General features: G+C 42.0%; 1 protein-coding gene across 2 annotated transcripts in view; it reads right to left on the bottom strand.

The window, feature by feature from the left end:
- Positions 1-16,381, bottom strand: part of ezh1 (enhancer of zeste 1 polycomb repressive complex 2 subunit) — a 33,140-nt gene extending 16,759 nt beyond the window's left edge. Inside the window, exons 1-12 of one of the 2 annotated variants that reach the window (XM_003222356.4) lie at positions 16,241-16,381; positions 12,576-12,696; positions 11,647-11,775; positions 9,535-9,654; positions 7,233-7,353; positions 6,652-6,825; positions 4,100-4,202; positions 3,360-3,523; positions 2,172-2,263; positions 820-1,006; positions 215-411; positions 27-118 (exon numbers count right to left, since the gene is read on the bottom strand). In XM_003222356.4, coding sequence (XP_003222404.1) covers positions 27-118; positions 215-411; positions 820-1,006; positions 2,172-2,263; positions 3,360-3,523; positions 4,100-4,202; positions 6,652-6,825; positions 7,233-7,353; positions 9,535-9,654; positions 11,647-11,775; positions 12,576-12,696; positions 16,241-16,251 — 1,511 coding nt within the window. In that variant the 5' untranslated portion in view covers positions 16,252-16,381. The remainder of the gene's footprint in view (positions 1-26; positions 119-214; positions 412-819; positions 1,007-2,171; positions 2,264-3,359; positions 3,524-4,099; positions 4,203-6,651; positions 6,826-7,232; positions 7,354-9,534; positions 9,655-11,646; positions 11,776-12,575; positions 12,697-16,240) is intronic. The other variant, XM_008113146.3, reaches the window with a different exon arrangement.
- Positions 16,382-17,795: the final 1,414 nt, after the last annotated feature.

Genomic DNA, 17,795 nt, shown 5'->3' with positions numbered 1-17,795 from the left:
CTAGGTATGTCCCTCTGGCCACATACCTGTGTTTCCTCTTCTTTTTTTGGGAGGGATTCAAAAGTTCATTGGCTGGCAGCTTTGTTATCAAGGACTCCTTGACTGCAAACTGAAAGACCTGCCAGAAGAGAAATGCACCTCAGAAAAACTGATCTAAGACTGAAGAAATGCCCATCATTTGTGAGCCAATCCTCCCAAAATTGAAGGGCCATACCTGCTTGCATGTTTTGGTTCCCAGAAGTCGAGCAATTGAGCAGAAATTATTGAAGTAAGTCCCATGGAAGACACGGAAAAGAGACTCTTCAGCCCCTGTCCATTCAACAGGCTCCAGGGGCATGTCCGACATAAAGGGCTGGGAAGTGGCGGGGCTCAACTTTGGCTTGGTCGGGGTCTGACAACGCGAGTTTGCCTCTGGCACAATAGAACAAAGGCAAAGATTGGAAAAGTTTGCTCTTAAAAGTGAGGCACCAGTTACGACCTGGGGCGTGAATCAAATCATGTGTGTCTACTTCCAAAGCTTTTGTTACTTCTAAAAGTATGTGGGCTGGCCTTTGTAAAAGGAAGCACTCTGCGCCTGTTGAAGACATTAACTTCAGACTGGAGCCAGAGTGCTGAAAACAGATTTGGGGACTCTGCTCTGGCATAACGAACATGGTGAAAAAGTTTTCTATCGACCTGCCAGCTTGCCAATCTATGAAAGCAAAAGCATTTTCCAAGTGAATGCTGATAATACCTATCAGCATTCACTTGGAAAATGCTTTTGCATGGTCTCTGCTTCCCACAAGGCAATGGGATAATAAGGCACATAGTTTCACATACCAGAAGAACTGGAGGCCCAGTCATTGCCTGTATCTTTGTCGCTGTCCCCTTCTTTTGCTTCGTTGCTTGTGGAAGCGGATGCATTAGAGGAGGAGGAAGGGGCGCTGAGTGTGGGGTGTTTGCGTCGACGTCGTCCAGAGTACTTTGATCGTGGGTTGTGTAGTATAGCAAATTCCTTGGCTCCCTCCTAATAATTAATAATTTTAATAAATTAAAAATACACATGGGAACAAAACCCACTAGGCAGGCAACTGGATGAAAACAAAGCCAATCTAAGAAGACTCATGGAAGAATGAGAGCAGGCACCTTTGGGTCACTGAGAATGGAAATGACCTCCACGACTGCCTCTTAGAGCTAATTGTTGTGGTTTAGCCAGAGGCTGAAGATGGGACTGTTCAGTCAGAGATTGGGAGGAATAATGAGCTTTCCAGTGTGGGAAATGAGGGGATTTTGGATTATGATTCTGTCTGGGAGAATGGGTCTATGTCTGGTGATTAAAAAATGGCTTCAGAGCACGGAGAAGATAAGGAAGATCTTTCCCCTGGTTGTTCCTTGGCAACGGAAGATAAGGAACTGGAAGGGAAAGAGCTTTCTCCTAGGAAAACACCTGAGGTCGGTAGGAGTATGAGACTTGATCTCTGGGAGGAGGGAGTCAGGTTACGGATATTACAGAGACTTGTGAGAAATTCTTGAAAGAGGCCACATGTCAAAGGCTTGACTTCATGGCCTGTGGACCTTAAAGTGTTGTTTACTGAAAGGGTTAGAGCAACCAATGCTGTGCTGCTGTGTACATCTTGGGTCTTGTTCCTGTACTATGTTGAAGTCTATGCCTATGATCTTTGGAAAGGTTTTGTGCTCATGTTTCTTGGATTCATGTTTTGGAAGAAGTTCCCATGTTCCTGTTTATGGATTTATGTCTATGATTTGATTCCTGTTTTTTCTATGTACCTTGTCACTTATGGACAGAACTTTGATGTTGAAATATTGCTTTTTGAAAGCATTCCCCTATTGCCTTTTGGACATTGCTTTTTACATTGCCTTTTACCTTTTTATAACTGCTTTCTTCAATAAACAACTGGACTCTGGTGTGGTGCTGGGTTCAAAGGTGACTTCAGGCTAGAGCGCAACACTAACATTCTACTTTTCTACAGATTTTTACCACCTATCTTTCCAAAGTAGGACACCACAACAAATCTATTAAGTGTTGAAGGTCTTTTATGGCTTGTTTTTGCTCTAACAACATTAATGGGGGCACACATCTATCTAGAATACTTCTAAATACTCTGAGCATGATGGATTTCAATCAAAATAGCATGTAAGTGCCCTGGCCACATAACTCTCTACTAACTTACCAACCACAAAAAGCAGTCTGGCCCACAGGGTTCCATTTCAATCTTAGTCTCTCTGTTTTTCCGTTTGTAAACATTGGGGGTAGCATGGAAAGCTAAAAGACAGGAAACAGTTTTTGTTGTTGTTAGAATAGGAAACCGTTACAATAACTTAAGATTCTGTTCCTCAATATAAGCCTCCCTCCTGTCTTCCTAAGAACACCCTTCAAACCACCACTACAGCAACATATATTTCTACTATTGCAATTCTGTTAAAATGGGTAATTACACCCAGGTTTAAACAAGCTTTGATGTAGCACAACAGTAACATTGCATGGTGGCAAAAAGGAAATACTTTTAAGAATTGAAATGAATCCTTCCAAAGATCTCAAGAAATTGCTTCTGTATTTCCTGCATGCCTAACTGGTCTTGCAATATTTTGTTATTCATAAAACAAACTGAGGCTGTCTGTTTGATGTGATTATTACTGCTGAGATGGAAGATATAACTGAATATTTCTAAATGGCTGCTTAATTGCAAATGAAAAGTTTTTTTAAAAAACTCATGATGTATGGTTCTAGAATGCTTTAAGTTTCTTCAGTCTAAATTTCAGTGATTGGCATGTAAAATAAGTGGGTGAACAGACAAGAGGAAAATTTCAATAATTTTTTTAAAAATTATTAAATTAGTGAGAATGTATTTAAGAGAGAAGCAGGATTCCGTTGGACCGGGGCTTCTTAAACTGTGGGTCCTGACTCCAAATGAGGTCCCCTCAGCTCAATGTTAGGGGTCCTGAAAAATCTGACAGCACTAAAGCTTTTCTGAATGTCACCTAGTGACATTTTAGACATTTACATGAATCTGTTGTGCAGTATTTAGTGGACTCTGCAGAAGATACTTCAGTTGAACTTCATAAAAAAGGGAAATCAGCCTGTTTAGCAAGCCTTGCAAGTTCTGATTTATTATCAGTAAATATTTAGTTTTTATACCTATTTTATATACCTATATACCTGGAGTCACATGAAAAATTTTTAGGCAGAAAGGGGTTATAAATTGAAAAGTTTAAGAAGCCCTGTACTAGAAAACAGCCACCCTATCAGATAATATCTGCAAAGGTCTTTAAGGAATGTTTTCCATGAACAGAAAACACAAAAACTGGCTGCAGTTTTGCCCAATATTCCCTTGTAAGCTAGAATCATATTGAGAACTTACGATGTAGGAAACAGTCATACTTGAAGCAACGCCTGCAAAAAAGTGTGTGGAAGGAGTGCAGGGCTTGCTCACGCTGAACAGATTTGGCAAAAGGTCCATCAATGTTTGGTGTACATTCAGGAGGGAGCACATTTGGATCAGTTTCTTTTGTCAGCTCCCTATATCTGTGAGGAGCGAAGAGAAAGGTCACACAGTGGCTTTTGAGTTTACTCTAAACACTGCGAAGACAGTTCAGAACCAGACAGGTGAACAATTTTTATACTGCATCTATAGTTAGAATAAAAGCCATCATAGTGTGTGTGAGCATGTACATGTATTTGTGTTGGCATGTATGTTTTTAAAATATAGAGCGAGAGGTTGTTTCCTGAGCTGCAGATTAGAAGTAGGGAGGGAGCACTCATTTTTCATGGGAGTACTAGGAACCTGAATAAATTTAATCACAATGTGAGATTGTAGAATTTACAAAGTGCTTTGCCCAAGATGAAGCAATAAAAAAGCCAAGGTTCAGATATAAGGGAAAAACCATTATGACATACAAGACACCAACATCACTTCCCTGTAATAATTAGGAAGAAACCTGCATGCAAACTGATTGACCTGTGTGTACCTACTGTGGGAAGCAATGTCAAAAACTAGCTATACAACTAGCATATTCTGGCTTCAGATCCTCAGAATGTACAGCCCAGATTCTGTTGCCTAACATTAGGAAAGCAATAAGGTTTGTGATAGATAATTTGTACCTCTCTTTCATATCATCTGGAAAGCCATTCTCAGGGAACATGGATGAAAGTGCAGTAAAGATCATGTCATTTGGAAAGTGCTTCTTGGAACATTTCTTGTTGCCTGTATTAAATACAAAAAGGAAAGTATGGTGGAAATTTCCCCAAATTACTCAACTTAATTCCCTTCCCTGAATTAGTGGGATTGTTCTAGAACAGTGGCCCTCAAACTGTGCACCCTGGCACCCCAGGGCATCCCAAATGGTTTAGTGCTATGAGACGTTTTTTATTTTCACTTCCTGGAAACAGCAGACCAAGAGACAAGCTTCATGGTGGTGGCATGCTTACAGCTGCTTCTTCAGCAGTAGCTCTTGTTCCCAGGCTCAATGTAGCTGGAATGCTAGCAACAACAGAGACTTTGCATTTCAGCTAAAGGGAAATGTGTCAAGGTCCTGCACCCATGGTGAGGGGGAGCACCGACAGTGAAAAGGAGCAGTGGTTAAACTGCAGCAATTTAAAAATATATTTCTAAGGACTGTGGAAGAGGAAACCGTATCTTTAAGAAAGGGAGCTTGGGAGTAGTGATGGTAAAGCTCAGTTTCTAGGCTACCTTCTCCACATTAATCCATGTATGCAGAAGTATTGGTGGGGGAGCAACATTCCATTCCACAAATGTTAGTTTTAGGATTAACATCCAGACATAAGGGTTTTCAAGACACTCATCTGGAAGATCCCTATGTGGTACAGACTGATCAGGGGAGGGGATCTCCCAGATGAGGGTATTGCCACTCAAGTATTTTGGAATTATTACACTAGGTAACACAATTTTTGTTCCTGGGTTATAAATGTCATTCCCTAATTGGTTCTACCATAAAAACATGGAAGAAGTTTATTAAACTGTAAAAAACTTTGTTGGTTTTTTTTTTTCCGGACATCCTGCAGCACATTTTGCTATAGTTTTTCAAAATATCTCATAGAGTCTCAACTAATTTAACAGAGTTTGTGGCAGCCACAGAAAACAAAGTTTCTGGAGTATAACTACTTTCAAAGTAAGTACCTCACAATTAAACAGGAAATAACACTTCCAAAAAAGGAACAGATTTTTTTTCATATTTTTTACATAGTGTTATGGATTGGGGTTAACATTCAGATATTAATACACTGATTTGTGCAGTCTAGTCTGGAAGAGAGAGGAAGGGGGATTCCACTGCAGTAATCTTAGGGTTAGTAAACCATTACTGAGTTCTAAGTTTGGGAGAAGCAAGGATATACTGTATATACTAATATATAAATTGATCTCCTATATAAGCTGAGAGCAGGTTTTTGAGCCAAAATTGTGGATTTTGATATGACCCATGGATAAGGCGAAGGACATTTCTCAGAGAGGGGAAAGAACAATGCTTTATCCGGAAAGGGGGGGGGGGGTCATTTCTCTCCTAAACTTTCAAAAAGGCAGAATTGGAAAAATTACTGAAACAATAAAGAAACCTAGAACCAAGATGATTTGGGAATCTCTCCTCTAGAGGACAATTTGCAGCAAGCTGTTAAAAGTAAATATATGCTTGTATCAGCGCCAGACAATAAACCATCTTCTAAGACAGAAGAATTTTAATGATTTCTACAAAGGAAAGTGTAGAAAGGAAGTGCCTTCTATAAACTCCCTTGTAAGAATTAAGAAGTATACTATGTAGGTATACTAGGCGGAGAAGACCTCAAGTATCAATGGGCAGTCAATCACATTTCCTAAACCTAAATACAAACAGAAATGTACTTTGACTGTCTAATCCACATTTACAGCACACAGAAAATATGCATGTTCAAAATTTTGTACACAAAAATCTGTATGTTGAATTTTGCATGGCAAAAATTCCCAAAAATCTCTTCAATGGAGAAATGGCTGAAAAGAATTATAGCAAAATATATTACTATGATTACCACCTTTGGCCAATATATATGCTCCACATATATAAAGGATTCTTCATAAAATATGTTGTATTTGCAGTATCCTTATCATTACCAAAACAATGGCAATATCACAAGTGAAAAAAAATTATAAAATTGCTTGCCTACAATGGCTTTCTTATCAAGATATTTTAGTTAAGATATATGAAAAAGTAGATGAAAGAATGAGGCAATGAAAGAGCTGTGCACCTAAACAAATATATTCTCCAGTCAATATAGTAAACTCTGCTTTTTGAAAATATATAAATATATATACATTTTATTTATATCCCACCACCATCTCCCCGAAGGGACTTGGAGTGGCTCACGAAAGCACTCCAAAGTGCCACACACATAAAATACACCATATAAAATGATGACAACATTTACACAGCAATTTCACATTAAAATGTTACATAGTAAGATTTAAAATTCCATAAAAACGCAGCAGTACCTGGTGGGAAAGGATATGACCTCCCACCACCAAATTCCTAAGGTACATAGGCCTGGAGTTGAAGTGCAATCTCTTTGCTTGGGTATATATACCATCTTGTATAAGGTTACAGCAGAAAAGACATGAGACATGGGGTGCCAAAAGTTACAAAGCTTCATGACTGACAGGAAAGACTTACTTTCCACAGAAAGCCGTTTCCTCTTGCGGGTGATGGGCAGTTCATCCTTCCCAGTTTCCTGTTTGCCCTCAACACCATCAAGTCCATCTTCTTCTTCCTCTGAGTACTGATTCAGTGCTTCTACCAACTCCAGGAAGACAGCATCACTGATCAGGACAGAACCCGAGAGCATTTCTGGAAGGAAAAATTGGCTGAATAGTAATTTAGGAGGATGACCCCACTCAGTTGGATCAATGGGGGGAAAATATCTACATCACTGATCAGGACAGAATTCAAGAGCAGTGTGAAAGGAAGAACTGGTCAAACTGGTAAGAAGACCTCACTTAATGGGAGGAGAACAGCTTCAGCAAAGGTGACACCTGCTGCACAGGCATGATGTGGAGGTCTGCCTTGTGTCTCGGTAAGGAATGCAGTTTTTATATCATGGATTTGAGTGTCATCACACAAACCAAATGACACACAAATCCATACAATGTAACTGTGACAATCCCAAAATGAAAGGCTATGAATGCAATGATACGTTCCTGTATGCTCCCCCACTTCTCCTAATGATAGGTATATCTCTATAAAAACCTGGGTACCTTCCTCTCCATGGACTTTGCCATCATAGTTGTTAATCAGCTCTTCAATGAAAGTTTCATCTTCCTCCTTCACCTCGTCCCCCATATAAGGGATGTTGCACAGAACGGTTTCATCCTCGACCTGAAAACGGGACAGACACATCCTGAGAGAGGGAAGTAGTTTCTTGTCCACTCATCAGGGGGGCCTGCAAACGGCAGATTGCATAGCTGCCTTCACAAAATCCCAGAAGGACCTTTTTCTCCTCAATCTACTGTTCTCCAGATATAATAGACAATTCCCTTCATCATTACCCAGCATAGGTACTGATGGGAGTTGTAGACCAACACACCTGAAAGGCACCATGTTGGGGTAGATAAATTTTTGTTTTGCCCAGCATCGTGGGAAAGGTAATTCTTAGTACAGGAGTTTCTCCCATACAGTTGGCCCTCCACGTATTCTGAATCTATGGATTCGATAATCCACACTTGTAAATAAATAAATAATAGAATTTCCCGTTTTATACAAGGCACACCATTTGGTATTCACAGCGGATCCTGGAACCAAACATTACTCCTCTCTAGTTCACATGAAAAAAACTAAGGCAATCTGTCAATGTTACAGTTTAGGACCTACTATTTCACTGAATCAGGTGCTTTTCTAGTTTCCACTCTTGCTGTTATTGCAGATCTCTGATGTCCTAGTACCTCTGGATTAAATAGCTTAAGGTGACAAGAATCACCCAGCTAGTATGATGAGTTGACACATTAGCTTGGGATTACAGACTATCACCTATATTGTGAAGCTGCCCAGTTACCACAGGATATTCACACATGAATTGTCAGGCGAATAGGGGAATACTATATATTCCCCTATTCCCCACAGTAACCTATGGATGCGAGAGCTGGACCATAAGGAAGGCTGAGTGAAGGAAGATAGACGCTTTTGAACTCTGGTGCTGGAGGAAAATCCTGAGAGTGCCTTGGACCGCAAGAAGATCCAACCAGTCCATCCTCCAGGAAATAATGCCTGGCTGCTCACTGGAGGGAAGGATATTAGAGGCAAAGCTGAAGTATTTTGGCCACATCATGAGGAGACAGGAAAGCTTGGAAAAGATCACGATGCTGAGAAAATGGAAGGAAAAAGGAAGAGAGGCCAACCAAGGGCAAGATGGATGGACGGTATCCTTGAAGTGACTGGCTTGACCTTGAAGGAACTGGAGGCGGTGACAGCCGACAGGGAGCTTTGGCATGGACTGGTCCATGAAGTCACGAAGAATCGGAGACGACTAAACGACTGAGCAGCAGCAGCATATATCCATATTTACTCAAGTATAATGTGCCATCGAATGTAATGCACATCTCAATTTTGAAGGTGCACATTACACAAAATGGATTTCCCTCGAATATAATGTGCCAAGCAGCGCAGATATGGCAAATCAGGGAGGCAGGCAGCATGAGGCCCTTTGGGAAGCCACACATCTCCATCAGAATGAGGTTGGCAAACTTGCCAGTCTCGTATAATTCCCAATTGGTTTAATTTGCAAGGTCTTCAAAGGGGTGAATGAAGCCAGCTGTAAATTATATGGGACTGAGGGGGGGGGGGGGGGGACACGACACAAGATCCAGGCTGGGTGAGAGACCTCAAAGGCCACCTGGAAAGCAGGATCTGCGGCTAAGTGGCAAGAATGACCGTGTCACTAGATAGGTACTCCTCTTCCTTCTCTGGATGTTATGAAACTCCAAGGCTGCCATCACCACTGAGAACGGCCTCATTGCGTACCCCGCCTCCCTCTCCAGAGTTCAGGATTCTTCTGGGCCTTTTCATGCAAGTGGGTTTATGTGTAAGATTATAATGTGCCACATAATCTAATGCACACTTCAATTTTGGCAATGTAATTTAGCCCAAAGAGGTGAGCATTAGACTTGGGTATTTCAAATTCAGAAGCAAAGGTACTAGATAATTGGGAACCATGGAAAACGGCAAATCCTATTTATTTGTGTTGATAGTTACCACAGAGTTATTCTGAAGAAGATCGAAAATTCTTAACAAATTCTTCTCTATGAATTTGCCGCCAAGATTCTATAGTAGAAGCATACCACAGAATCACCTGGAGGAGCTAGAAAACCCATGGAGTGGCATATTTTGTCAGATGTGGGTAGATGCAATCACTATGGGGGTCATAGGCGACTCAAAAAATTGTTGAGTAATATACAGCACAGACCCTCTGTAGAATCCCCAACTAGATACAAAACCCTAATACCCAGATTCAAAGGGCAAGGTTAAGATTCAAGCTGTTAATAGTGAGTGCAACTGGTCACCTACCATGAAATTCTGCTGGAGTGGGGACCAGGAGTACATGATGGGCACCAGGGCTACGGTGTTTAGTGTCCTCATGAACAACGTCTGTGTATTCCAGTTGGGAAAAGTGCTCTCAACTGTGCACTGGAGGAAGGAGAAAAGTTTGTAAGAAGCGATGGATCCACCCACTGGCCCTCCAAAATAGGACTGCTTTTGCAAATTATTATGGTCATTTCATTACACTTTCCAAAGTGGACAAAAGTAATGTGTGTCAGTTCTCATTCCGAGGGGCCATTTCCTCAAGGAGGCATTATGAAGCCAGTTTATTAAATATTACATCAGCTGTTCAATTACATTGCTTCAGCGCTACAGTGAAAGCATTTGCTCTTACTTTTCAAGGCCTGAGTAGTTTAGGATCAGAACAATAGTCACAAATACAAATTTATCAACATATGAGAGACCCTGCCCCAAGATTCTCCACCCTGTGATGTGAAAAGGGTAGGGACCTTTTTGTTAATGCTACAAAGATTTTGGGATTCTCTGAACATGAGACCTATCTACTTTACGTTTCAGCATGCACTCAGACCACCAAAAGGATTCAAGTCAGTGGCTTTCAAGCTCTCACTCCTAATGAAGGTGGTGTACTGTGGTCAGTACCCAATGCAAGGCACTCTTAACATGACCAGATCTGCTAATCTGTATTACCTGAAGGATTTCATGCCTTAATATTGCTATAAACTATTATTCTATCCTAATCTGTTAGCTAGATGAAATTCCTTACTTCTCTAGTATCTGATGCAAAAGTAACCTACTTTAGCAGGGCAGGACATCCAATGCTCATTCCTAGAATCTGCTATTGATTGCATAAACTCAAAAAATATTTAAAATGTGCAAAAATTACAAAAAACAAACAAACAGAAATGTCCAGACATACTTCTAATTTTGACTTTCTATGTCAAGGGGAAGGATTGTACCTTCTTAAATGCAAAAACTGCCACTTTTGAGAAAAGACAATTCTGCTACCTTTTCATATTTTTTTGGTGTGGCAGCAGGTCATCATCAGGCCTGGTATTTACAAAATGACCTAGCAGTCTGCATACTGTCCACAGACCACGCGGTCCCCCCTCTGCTTTAATGAGAACAGAGGGACTAAAGAAAACACAAGGAAATAGAAATTCATATACACAATGGGGCTACTATGGGGAGAGGAAACTGCAGGCATGAATGAAGGGCACATGTCAGGAGATGAAAGCTCTGGCTGTGTACATGGAAGTCCTTCTGTTAATTCATGCTGTTGCTGATTGCCAGACTGCCAAAAAGCTAAATTGTACTCCTGCCTTCGGAGAATATTCAGTGTTTTAAAAATGATCTTCTCCATATGTTTATCTGTATCACTGGTTGTCATGCATAGGAATTAGACAACTGTGATAGTGGTGAGTGGCGAGTGAGATGCAAAATAAATATATAAATATCCAGTGCCATATCTGAATTTTCCCCTGCAGTTGTAGGTCCTAGTAGCTTTATAAAAAATGCAGAATCTTAGTGGGACAGTATTTTATATAGGTAAAGGTAAAGGTTTCCCTTGATGTTAAGTCCAGTCATGTCTGACTCTGGGGTGTGGTGCTCATCTCCATTTCTACGCCGAAGAGCTGGCATTGTCCGTAGACACCTCCAAGGTCATGTGGCTGGCATGACTGCATGGAGCACCGTTACCTTCCCGCCGGAGTGGTACCTATTGATCTACTCACACTGGCATGTTTTCGAACTGCTAGGTTGGCAGAAGCTGGAGCTAACAGTGGGCTCTCCCTCCGCTCTCGGAATTTGAACCTGGGACCTTTCGGTCTGGTAGTTCAGCAGCTCAGTGCTTTAACACACTTCGCCACCAGAGCTCCATATTTTATATAACTGACACAAATTATACCACAAATTCTACAACCTTTTCCCAACTCAGCACACCTCAGCACAGCAACATTCTGCATGGAAGTCTGGAAGAGTAAACAATGTGGAAAACTAGGGATATCTTATTCTTGTGTGTGACTCCAATTTCTAGGAAAGGATCATAGAGTATCCTATGACACAATAGTGTGCTAGAAAACAGATGTATCCACAGGCCAATAGACCACTCTCTTTGCATACCTGTTTGAGAAAAGGGTGCCCACCAACTAGCTTCATTGATTGAATAGGTTGAACTCTTAGATTCTTCCAATCATCATTCAGGATGTCTAGCTTTTCTTGAACCTTTGCGTAGTTAGATGCAAACAAAGCCTGGGAGGCAAAATGGAAAAGAGAAGCAGTTTGGACTATCAACCTCAAAACTCTTACGTCCCGCTTTCACCTTAAAGCATGTTCCATGAACTCAGCAAACACAAATTGTTCTTAAATTCAAGAAAAGAATATTAATATACCTCTGGAATCCTGGAGGCAGATTTTCAAATGCTATTTTTGGGCTATTTCTGCTGAGATCAATGTTTTTGATATCAAACTATAATGCAAAATGCCTGCCTCTTCATCAGTTGTCATATGTGCTGTGGCTGGGTTGCCTCAGGCAGCTGGAGCTCCTTCGCTATTCCCCTCTAATTATGATTTGTTTCCCCTGTTGTTTATATTGGTTAAAATTGTTCATTTTAAATATTGTATTGTTTTTATTTTTTTTGCACAAAAATAAGATATATGCAGTGTGCACAGGAATTTGTTTATGTTCAACTATAGTTTGAAAAAAGGTCTGCTCCCAACAGTCTAAGGTACTGTGAACCAGCCCTCTGTTTGAGGACTCCTCCCTGGTCTAGAGGTTATCCAAAAATTAAGCTTCTTCTTCCCCACAAGGATAGAAAGTCAACTGCAAGGTAGAAATTTAATGTACTCACAACCCATCTGTCCATCCCTTACAGTAGTGGTTCCCAACCTTTGGTCCTCCAGGTGTTTTGGACTTCAGCTCCCATAATTCCTAACAGCTGGAAAGCTGGTTGGGATTTCTGGGAGTTGAAGTCCAAAACACTTGAAGGACAAAAGGTTGGGAACCACTGCCTTAGAGGGAATATTTCTATCCCTAATCAGCTATATTTTACCTTGGCTCCCATGTTTGCTTGAAGTCTCTTGAGCTGCCGAAGGCGCATGTATTCTGACTTGACTTTTCTTTTCCAATAATAGATACATTTTGATGTTGGTGGGGCTGGAATTTCTACTTTTCTGGAGAGAGAAAAAGGTGAAGTAAAGCTGTAAGAACAACATTAGAAGGACCTTTATCAAGCTATGTGAACTTAGCTCAAGAAATAACTTCCGGAAGAAACTATATTTTCTGACTTGTATCACTTCTGAAAGTTAGTTTATTTGGTTGTTCCGTGAAGCTGAATACAGAAGGGAGAAAAGAAACAGTTCTTTGTATAGACAGGCTCTGCATCCATGGATTCAACCAAAAATAAAAGAAAATATTTGTTGAAAAAAATCCCCAAAGCAAATTTTGTTTTGCTGCATGCAATCACTACACTGCTTAGAAATACCCTGCTAGAGAATTCTATTTCAGATCTTCAGCCTCTTTCCAATACTTGCTCAGAGATGTCTGCTGTTTTAAATAAGTGACAGTATTTAACTATACCATGCCATCACGTGCCTTGTTTGTATATAAAGTTTTGTTGTAACTGTTTGGGCTTGGTCCCATGTTAGCCTTTCCGAGTCCCTTCGGGGAGATGGAGGCGGGATATAAAAATAAAATTATTATTATTATTAAATGGAACTTGAGCATTTACAGATTTTGGTACCCAGGTGGAATATTGGAACTAAACCCTATCAGATACCAAAGAATGACTGCATCCTGAAAGCCTTGAGCATTACATATTTTGTACAGTGCTCTTTCTTTTTCAGGCATTGTTCCCACATTTAAGATTCTTATGAAATCAGTTTTTTTTTCTTTTGGTATTAGTACAGTAAAGTCATGAAAGTTTTCTTTCTCTTTTTTTATTGGCACAGTGAAGTTGAAAAAAACTTATCTGACACTGGATGAGTCATAATCCACCATCTTAACTATCAATACCACAGAAACCGCAAAACCATATTTGAAGTACATGGGGATTCCAGTTTACAATCAGAATTATGTTTCTCCTTGAGAGTTTGCATGTAATGAGTGTATGTGATTAATGAATGAACAACAATATGATCACAATCAGCCCATCACATTCGCTGGGGTTAGGGGCACAGGACCCCTTTGAAAGAAAAAATGAGAAAATATTTTACTTTTTTAACCTAAGAAAACACCTGTAGGAATTTCTAGGTCTCATGATCAATTTCTGCTGGGAGCTGACCATCAAATTGCATTGGAGGACCTAGGGAATACTAGAAAAATGTTCTCTCTAGAAAATAAATCTCTAAGGCCACATTATCTGCTTTGAACTGGATTATCTGTGGCCCCTTCATCACTGTCATATAAAACCCAGATAATCTGCTTTGAACTGAATTATATGGCAGTGTAGAGTCATATAATCTAGTTCAAAGCAGATAATGTGGATTACCTGTGTTGATAATCTGGATTATATGGCAGTATAGAAGAGGTCTGAGTAGATACTGTCATATGATCTAGTTCAAAGCGAATAATCTGGATTTTATACAGCTGTGTAGAAGGGGCCTCAGATAACCCAGTTCAAAGCAGCGAATCTGGATTATTTGACTTGATATTCTGGATTATATGGCAGTGTAGAAGGGCCCTCCGTAAGGGTCATGAATCCTGCTGAACAACCTCTCAACAGGTGGATCTACACTGGAAATAAGGTAGTTTATCACTACCATGGTTTTACAAGACCCTTTGTCTGCTCTGCCAAAGGCCACTTCTACAGTGCTATATAATACAGATTATCAAAGCAGGTAATCCACATTATCTGCTTTGAACTGATGTAGACTGAGGGCCCTTCCACACAGCTGTATACAATCCACATTGAGAAGGATTATATGGCAGTGTGGACTCAGATAACCTAGTTCAAAGCAGATACTGTGGGATTTTCTGCCTAGATATTTTGGGTTATATGGATGTGTGGAAGGGCCCTTAGATAATCCAGATCAAAGCAGATAATATGGATTATCTACCTTGATATTCTGGATTATAGGGAAGTAGAAGGGACCTGAATCTACACTTTCTGATAATCCAGTTCAAAGCAGACAATCTGGGTTTTACACAGCTGTGTAGAAGGGGCCTTTGGGTGGATGTACACTTAGAAAATAATACAGTTTAACACCATTTTAATCGCCATGGCTCAATGCTGCAGAATACTGGGAGTTGTAGTTTTGCAAGGCTGTCAGTTCTCACCAAACTACAAATCCTAGTAGTGGCACTTAGGCCCCTTTCCACACAGATGAATAAAATCCCACACTGTCTGCTTTGAACTGGAACACACAGCCATATAATCCAGAACATCCCGGAAGAAAATCTCACAATATCAACTTTGAACTGGGCTAGCAGAGTCCACACTGCCATATATTCCATCTTAAGGCAGACAACGTGGGATTTTATACAGTTGTGTGGAAGGGGCTGCAGATATTCCTGTTCGAAGCAGATATTATGGATTATTCTGCCTTGATATTCTGGGTTATATGGCTACGTGGAAGGGCCCCGAGTGTACACTGATATATACAGTAGAGTCTCACTTATCCAACACTTACTTATCCAACGTTCTGGATTATCCAAAGCATTTTTGTAGTCAATGTTTTCAATACATTGTGATATTTTGGTGCTAAATTCGTAAATAAAGTAATTACTACATAGCATTACTAGGTATTGAACTACCTTTTCTGTCAAATTTGTTGTATAACATAATGTTTCGGTGCTTAATTTATGAAATCATAACCTAATTTGATGTTTAATAGGCTTTTCCTTAATCCCTCCTTATTATCCAACATATTCGCTTATCCAACGCTCTAGCGGCCTGTTTATGTTGGATAAGTGAGACGCTACTGTATTCCATTTTAAAGCAGACAATGTGGGATTTTATACAGCTGTGTGGAAGGGGCTGCAGAGATTCCAGTTCGAAGCAGATATTATGGGTTATTCTGCCTTGATATTCTGGGTTATATGGCTACGTGGAAGTCTACACTGAAATATAATCCACTTCAAAGCAGATCTGGATTTTTTATGGCAGCATAGGGCCCTTACACACAGTCCTATATCCCAGAATATCAAGGCCGAAAATCCTACGTTATCTGCTTTGAACTGGATTATCTGAGTCCACACTGCCATATATTCCAGTTCAAAGCAGATAATGTGGGATTTCCTGCCTAGATATTCGGGGTTATATGGCAATGTGGAAGGGCCCATAGAAGGGGCCAAAGGGGGTGTCAAGCTGCATGGCTTCTACTACAGTGAAGAAGATGCATCCCGAAGCTGACACGTTCCCTTTGCTGAGGGTCAGAAAGCGAGGCGAGCCATTTTAACTAGCCACTGCGCACTTTAAATTGGCAGGCGGCACATGCAAAAGGCGGCGCGGGAGATGCAGGAAGACGGGCCCCTCTGGCTGCTTCTGCCCTGGAGGGTTGGGCCTAGCAGCCCCCAAAGCGCCTCCGCGCCTGTCCCCGGCTCTTTCCCTGCTCAGGAGGCGTCCTTCTCCCCCTCCCCGCCCTTCCTGCCCAGAAGCCCCTTCCTCCCAGCCCGGCTCCACCTCCGAGGGAGGCCGGAGAGAGAGGCCCAGCTCCTCGCGCCCCGCGCCCGCCCGCCGGCCCCTCCCTCCTTCCTCGGGGCCCCTCCGCCACTCACTCCTTAGACATCGCACTCAGATGACCTACAGGGAGCGCAGAGACCCCCTCCCTCAAAAGCGCGCATGCGTGAGAGCGCGCGTCATGTTCCCTGTTCCCTCTCTCTCTCCTCTCCCCGCCTTGTTCCCAGTGCGAGAGGGGGCGTGGCTCTTTCCAACGCCACGCCCCTTTTTCTGCAGAGACTTGTAGGCTTCCTATTTAGGCCCACACAGCCCTATATCTCAGAATATCAAGGCAGAAAGCCCCACATTATCTGCTTTGAACTGGCATATATGGCAGTGTGGACTCAGATAATCCAGTTCAAAGCAGATATTGTGGGATTTTATGCCTTCATATTCTGGGTGATATGGCTGTATTTATTTATTTATTTATTTATTTATTTATTTACAGTATTTATATTCCGCCCTTCTCACCCCGAAGGGGACTCAGGGCGGATCACATTATAACACACATAGGGCAAACATTCAATGCCCATAAACACATCAAACAGAGACTGAGAGACACACGCAGAGGCAAGTTAACCTTCTTCTGAGGGGATGTTCGATTCTGGCCACAGGGGGGAGCAGCTGCTTCATTATCCACACTGACGGCACTTCCTCATTCCAGGTCGTAAATTAGTTAATCTTGCCTCCCCACTTTATAAGTGGTACCTTATCTCCTACTTGATAGATGCAACTATCTTTCGGGTTGCTAGGTCAGCAACGAGCAGGGGCTATTTTTTATTTTTAATTGACGGGTGCTCACCCTGCCACGGGCTGACCTCGAACTCATGACCTCATGGTCAGAGTGATTTAAGGCAGCTGCTCAACAGCTGCGCCACAGCCCGGCCCCCTGTATGGAAGGGCCCTTGGGCAGAGAAGGCTAAAGAGCTTGTAAAACTACATCTCTTGTTATTCCATAGGTAAAGGTAATGGTTTCCCCTGACGTTAAGTCCAGTCATGACCGACTCTGGGGGTTGGTGCTCATCTCTATTTCTAAGCCAAAGAGCCAGCGTTGTCCGTAGACACCTCCAAGGTCATGTGGCCGGCATGACTGCATGGAGCGCCGTTATCTTCCCGCCGGAGCAGTACCTATTGATCTACTCACATTGGCATGTTTTCGAACTGCTAGGTTGGCAGGAGCTGGAGCTAACAGCGGCCTCTCACGCCGCTCCCAGGGTTTGAACCTGGGACCTTTTGGTCTCCAGCTCAGTGCTTTAATGCACTTCGCCACCAGGGCTCCTGTTATTCCATAGCATTGTGCTATAACAGTGCAAGCGCATCCTTAGGCAGGATCTTCTACACCAGAGGTTCCCAAACTTATTTGCCACCCCCTTTCCAGAAAAAATATGACTCAGTGCCCCCTGGAAAGGGGGGCGTGCCTTGGAGGGGTGGGTGTGGCTCTTGCTCAAGAGGGCGGGGCTAAGCCTCTCCCCTAGTCCAAGATGTAGGGCTGCGAGGGGAGGTGGGCGGGGCCACAAATGGGCAGCCAGGACTGGGATGGGCGGAGTTAAGCGTTTTGAGGCAGGGCTGAGCTTCTATCCCTGTCCTGCGGCGCCTGCCAGGACACAGGAGGCG

Source organism: Anolis carolinensis, chromosome 6, assembly GCF_035594765.1.
Source record: "Anolis carolinensis isolate JA03-04 chromosome 6, rAnoCar3.1.pri, whole genome shotgun sequence".
In the NCBI taxonomy this organism is placed as follows: domain Eukaryota; kingdom Metazoa; phylum Chordata; class Lepidosauria; order Squamata; family Dactyloidae; genus Anolis; species Anolis carolinensis.
This window is presented reverse-complemented; position numbering and strand designations above follow the sequence as displayed.